We start from the raw sequence: 6,551 nt of genomic DNA, 5'->3' as shown, positions 1-6,551 counted from the left end.
CTGGGGAATCAACTTAGTTGCTGACCATCTGGTTAGTATGGAGTTAAGAGTGTGGGCTGAGATGTTGGCATTGAGAGAAACCTGAGTGGAGACAGTTCTTGCCACACCTGAATTCCATGTAATACCTCTAAAAGACAACATAACCATTGTACTTTTCCTTGCTGTAAATTGAAAGCCCCCACCACTATATTTACTCAAGCATTGTTTGGAGAGCATTAGCATTACCGGATTAAGGTCAGCACACTTTATAAATGTCCACATTCCCTGACCAGTCTCTAACTGCATCATGGAGTGGAGAGTTGCAGGTCTCCTAGTGCTGTCCTGTCTCTTGGGCTCCTATGCACAACCACTGTGAGTATTTTTAGTTATCACTCATTAACATGTTGTCAATATCAGTGTCTTCAGAAAAGGAATAACAAAAAAAACCTGATAAACTTGTGAAATAGGTCATCTAAAATTTTGAAAACCTTGTAATTATCTGTTCTAATCTACGGCTAATTAAATTTTTTTTACCGTACTGTATAATGATTTTAGCTTTTTTGTCCCATGAATTGCCTACAATCTGTAGTATTAGTAGTATCTTTACCTACAAGGCAGATGACTCTGGAAGACCTGGGGGTCTTTGTCAGGTACTTGGCTGCCATCATGTTGTGATGCACAAGTGGGATGATAGAAGGAGCCCCTTTCTATCTATCAAGCTCCTTATAGAATGTGGCATTCTAGAGGTTAAATGGCTGGTATCAAAGGTCAATTTCTGCTGGGCTTCCCCTGTGGATGGCATGGACTCAGCTTTTGTGATCCTATGACGTGCATATCCTGCATGGAGCTTTTACACTAGGTATTCCATAATTTACACGAATGGCATGGTGATTAAAGGGTTTGTACAAGATCAAAAAGACCTGGCTGCTTTCTTTCAGAAACATCAGCATCACACCTAGCCATGGGTTGTGTCAGATATCTACTCAACTCCATTGGAATAGAGAGAAGATAAAGAAAATCTTGATGACCACCGTGTTGCCTCCTTGATTTGCAGTACAAGGACAAATAACACTTGTCTATAGTACGTGAATCCCACCAAACAGCTCCTTAAATCTCAGCTTTCAACAGTTTTCTTCACATATTATTTAGGGTTACGGCAGCTTTACCTGATTAGGACAACGCTGACTGACCCGATGTGATAGAGACACCACTATTTATACATATTATTCTTCATTATAAACTGTATTCAGACAAGTACATATTATTCCAACAATGGTCCTGAGACCCCCATTTTACAGTCTAGTGATGAGCGGCATAAGCAATATTCGAATTTGCGATATTTAGCAAATTTTTGGCCGAATATTCACAAAAAATTTGCAAATTCGAGAATTCATGATCTCCAGTCATTATTTACTTGATTGCAAAAATCGGCAATGTTATACATTTGCAATAAAAAATTTGCGATTCGAATATTTGCGCTCAATACTATTACAGTCCAATGGGATAGGCATGGGATAGGCATAAGGCCATCCTTCATATAAGATAGGGCCAGGGGCTATCCATAGTATTTAGTATATTGGGCAGACTAGATGGGCCAAATGGTTCTTATCTGCCGACACATTCTATGTTTCTGTGTAATGCAGCCACACAGTCATTGGAAGGTGAAAAGTAGAGGGCTAGCCAACTATATGCTCTATAAGACTTATGCAGAAGGCTTCCTTGGGCTGCGAAATGTGGGTCAATTATTAGATGGGTCTCAGAGGTGGAACCACCAACTAGAGGTGAGCATTTTGTAAAGTTCCATGTCAGGAGCATGTTCATTGTTCTGCATCTTCTTCCCAAAAAAAAACTAAACCAATCCGGAGCATTACTATTGCTAGAATATCAATGTGCCTGCAATAAATTTAAATAAGCGGGCACAGCTAAATACTCTCCTAACAATTGGGTACCACCAATGTGCCGAGCAACTAGCAGCAATCAATAAAAAATACAGGACACATGATACTGTAGGCCAGGCACAAGGGCAATCTTTATTGGAGCAACAAGTAATGTAGTCACACTTAAAAACATATTCATCCCATACAGACGGCGATGTAAAGCACCCCACTCCCAGGCGTGCTCCCCGAATAGGGACAAGTTATATCACCTCCCTACCATAAGATAACATCAAAATAACAGGATTTGAAATACATAAACATAATAGACACAAATAATGCATCATCTTGCTGATAAATTATGAATAAGAAGAAAAAAATGTTTTTAATAGACTCAATCAGATACCCTTAGAAACATCGCCCTAAACCAATAATGTGCAAAAATGAAATCCAATATGCATGAACTCTTTCATGACAGGCGATTTTCCGTTTTCTTTTTTTAGCTTTAGTTTTTTACTCCCAGCCCTCCCAAAGCCATAACTTTTTTATTTTTCTGTTCACATAGCTGTATGCAGGAAAAGATGCCCTTTCTGATGGCACGATTGACTATTGCATAAAATGTGGTCAGAAGCGGGGAAAAAGTTATAATTGGGGTGACATTTTTGGGGTTTTGTTTTTATGGCGTTCCCTATATTATAAAACTGACCAGTTAGGGTCCATTCACACGTCCGTGGAATGGGTCCGCATCCATTCTGCAATATCCGTAACGGGGGCGGACCCATTCATTCTTAATGGGGCAGGAATGGATGCGGAGGGCACACTAAGTGCTCTCCGCATCCGCATTTCGGGAGCTGTGAATCGGAAGAACAGAACATCTCCTATTCTTGTCCGCAATTGCAGACAAGAATGGACAGTTCTATGGGGGTGCCAGCCGGGTGTGTTGCAGATCCGGACGTGTGAATGGACCCTTACTTTCATTCTCCAGGACAGTACGAATCTGGCAATACTACATATGTATATTTTTTATTGCGTTTTTATAGTGAAAATAAGATAAAACCCTTGAATATGATAATTTTTTAATTTTAGTCTCCATATTCTGACCCCTATAACTTTTTGTATTTATGTATGCGGAGCTGTGTGAGGGCTCAATACATTTTTTTGGGGAGGAGCAGTGACAAAAAAATGACAAATAGGCCGTTTTCCGTTTCGCCATTTTCCATTTTTTATATCTTAATAGTACGGGCATTTTTGCACGCCGGGATACCTATGATGTGTATTTTTTATTTTTTTTCACAGAAATTGCTTAGCAGCAGCCTCCTTTCTCACAGGAGGACAGGGGCTGCTGCTAACACATTCCAGCTCCCCTGATCCTCGTCGGTGGAAGCTGGAGGACATATGGAAGCGCACGCGTCCTGGTTTGCACACACTCAAATGCCGTGGTCAGGATTGACCACGGCATCTGAAGTTTTAAGTGACTGGCATTATCGCTGGTCACAGACATTTGCAGCTGGTGTCTGCTGTATGAAACAGCAGGCACCCCGCGGCTATGGCGTCTGCTCTGCTCCGGAGCGGGCACCATATTTAAAGTCCAGACCACCGACATATATAGCCGTATGGCAGTCTGGAAGCAGTTAAAATACAAAGTTCATACAAATGTGTAGGGAGATAGTGCTGCCATAGAAAAAAACAACCCAATGCACATTAGCGCTAAACAGCAGCGTCCTCAGGGTATATGAGGCTCCAACATGTAGGGACAGGAAACAGTAAACAGTTCTGGTGCCAGGTTCCAGCACTGGCACCATTGCAAAACAGCCATTTCGACTCCAGTTACCCTGTCAATAGGATATTGAGGATCATCAATAGTTAAGAACAGAAGATCCTCTTCAATGGCCACAAGGCTGGACTAGCCATAGACCCTACAGGGAAATTTTCTGGAGGCCTAATTCTCAGAGGGTCACCCAAGCCCTCCTCATGGCCACTGGCTAGGTACATAACGATCTGATGCTCCCAGCTTTGATTAATGCTAGGAGCATCGGGTACTTATTCACCTGGCCAGCAGCCACAGGGGGCCTCCTGAATTCATCTTTATCACCGCCCTCACTATGGTCATAGGGCAGTATTTTATGCTGCAGTGTGGTATTTGGTCTTGTTGGGGCGGTATTTTGTACTGCAATATGGTATTGTTGGCCCCGTCTACTTCTGTAGTCCCTCCCTACTTCTGGCTTATGTTGGCTCTATCTACTTGTGTTGCTCTGCCTTCTGTCAATTTGGACCCACCTACAACTTGGGGGCATTTTTTTTTTTCAGGGCCACTTTAACCCCTTAGTGACCACCGATGCGTGTTTTTACGGCAGTCACTAAGGGGCCTTCGGCTGTGCCGCCGCTTTTTTACGGTGGCCCAGTCTAAGCGCTGCACGGGTCGCTCGCATGAGAGCCGCAGCTCTGCTCTAACAGCCCGGGCTGTTTAACACTTTACATGCCGCAGGCAATGGCACCCGCCGCATGAAAAGAGGTGACAGAGGGAGCCAGGGCCGGTTCTAGGTGAAACAATAAGCCCCCCTCCACACGACACTTGCTGACTTTACCGTTCCCCCCATCACTACAGATATACAGTGCCCCATACCTCTTACATCTAGTGGCGTCTCCTTTGAAGTAGATGTTCTCTGTCCTCGTCTTCTCCTTTCAGACCTTCAGACCAGACCACCATTTTGTCGCTATTTTCCGTCTCTGCAGTTTGACAACAAACAAAAAAAAATCTTAGTTTACTACTTTTCCATCATTCTCTCATCTTCTGGACAAATCATCCTACTACCCCCAATACTGTGCCGCTGTGCTCCCCAATACTATACTGCAGAAACAGATAATACCCCTGATAATACTAGTACCACACAGAGCCCCCCATATAAAATACCTCTTCTTTGTGGCCTCAGTAGAAGCCCCCATAGTGCCAAATAATAATGTGCCAGTATCAAGTGCCAACCCCCCCCATGTGCCAGTATCAAGTGCCAAACCCCCCCACTCCCATGTGCCAGTATCAAGTGCCTCCCGCTACCCCCATGTGCCAGTATCAAATGCCAAACCCCCATGTGCCAGTATCAAGTGCCAAACCCCCCCATGTGCCAGTATCAAGTGCCAACCCCCCATGTGCCAGTATCAAGTGCCAACCCCCCATGTGCCAGTATCAAGTGCCAACCACCCCTGTGCCAGTATCAAGTGCCAACCCCCCATGTGCCAGTATCAAGTGCCAAACCCCCCCATGTGGCAGTATCAAGTGCCAACCCCCCATGTGCCAGTATCAAGAGCCAACCCCCCCGTGTGCCAGTATCAAGTGCCAAACCCCCCGTGTGCCAGTATCAAGTGCCAACCCCCATGTGCCAGCATCAAGTGCCAATCCCCCATGTGCCAGTATCAAGTGCCAACCCCCCATGTGCCAGTATCAAGTGCCCACCCCCCATGTGCCAGCATCAAGTGCCAACCCCCCATGTGCCAGTGTCAAGTGCCAAACCCCCCCCCACCCCCAAGTGCCAGTATCAAGTGCCTCCCGCTCCCCCCATGTACCAGTATCAAGTGCCAACCCACCACCCCACCCCCATGTGCCATTATCAAGTGCCTCCCGCTCCCCCATGTCCCAGTATCAAGTGCCAAATCCCCCCATGGCACATTTCTCCCCCTCCATGGGCCAGTGGCAGCAGCACATCTCTCCTCCCCCATGGCACATTTCTCCAGCACATCACATGCACATCTCTCATTCTAACCACCCCCCCAGCCCCCCCAATAGAACATTTCTTCAGCACATCATTCTAACCCCAAACACCCCCCCCTCCCCGCCCAAATGCACATTTCTCCAGGCTAGCACATCTCCGCTCCCACTGCTACTGGCACTGGGACGGGTGAGATCCAGTTGTTATTTGTACCTGTTGCTGTTGGCTGCGTGTGGGCCTTCCCTGGCAGACAGTGGCTGGCTGGCGCTGGCTCTTTCTTCTTTTCTGGGGCGTAGCTGGCAGTGGCAACGTCACAGACGCTAAGACGTGCCTGTGCAGCAGCGGCGGCACACTGCAGACGCCACTGCTCTCTTAAAGAGGCAGGCAGCAGAGAGGGGCTCAGAGCGGCCACGGGCCCCGCTGCAGTGTGTCTCGCCGGCGCCGCCACAGTCTTTCCATTAGTCTGGACTCCAGGACCATCTGCTTAGTGCAGCGCTGTTAGTTATAGTGAGTTGCGAGCTGGCGCCGGGGGCCAGGAGGGAGAGGGAGAGGACTCCCTCTGTCTCCTATCCGCACCCCGCAAATACGATCGCGGGGTGCCGATGTGTTTGAAGGCTACCTGGCATCTGTTGTAGGCCCTGGTCCCGGCTGTAGTAATTTCCAGCTGGTCAATGTTAAAGTAGCTTTGCTATTAAAATGCAATGTATTATAGGGATAATGCATTGCATTTTAAAAGCAATCAAAATATTGTCTGTTATAGTCTTCTTGTGGGACTATTAAGTGGTAAAAAAAACTAGAAAAAAACACATTTATTAAATAAAAAAAATCCATACTAAAATTACACTTTTTTTCCATTGAAAATATGCTTTCAATGAAAAAAATTGCAAAAAATAATAATCTCCCCCGTATATTTGGTATTGCCGTGTCCGTAACAACCTGGACTACATAAATATCACATCAATTATCCCCTACGGTGAACGCCGTAAAAAAAAATTAC

General features: G+C 45.7%; 1 protein-coding gene across 1 annotated transcript in view; it reads left to right on the top strand.

The window, feature by feature from the left end:
• The first annotated feature begins 237 nt into the window (after positions 1–237).
• Positions 238–6,551, top strand: part of LOC120986500 (venom factor-like) — a 174,083-nt gene continuing 167,769 nt past the window's right edge. Inside the window, exon 1 of the mRNA XM_040415122.1 lies at positions 238–351. Coding sequence (XP_040271056.1) covers positions 287–351 — 65 coding nt within the window. The 5' untranslated portion in view covers positions 238–286. The remainder of the gene's footprint in view (positions 352–6,551) is intronic.

Source organism: Bufo bufo, chromosome 1 (assembly GCF_905171765.1).
Source record: "Bufo bufo chromosome 1, aBufBuf1.1, whole genome shotgun sequence".
NCBI lineage: Eukaryota > Metazoa > Chordata > Amphibia > Anura > Bufonidae > Bufo > Bufo bufo.
The sequence above is the reverse complement of the archived record's forward strand: the minus strand, read 5'-3'. Positions and strand labels throughout refer to the sequence as shown.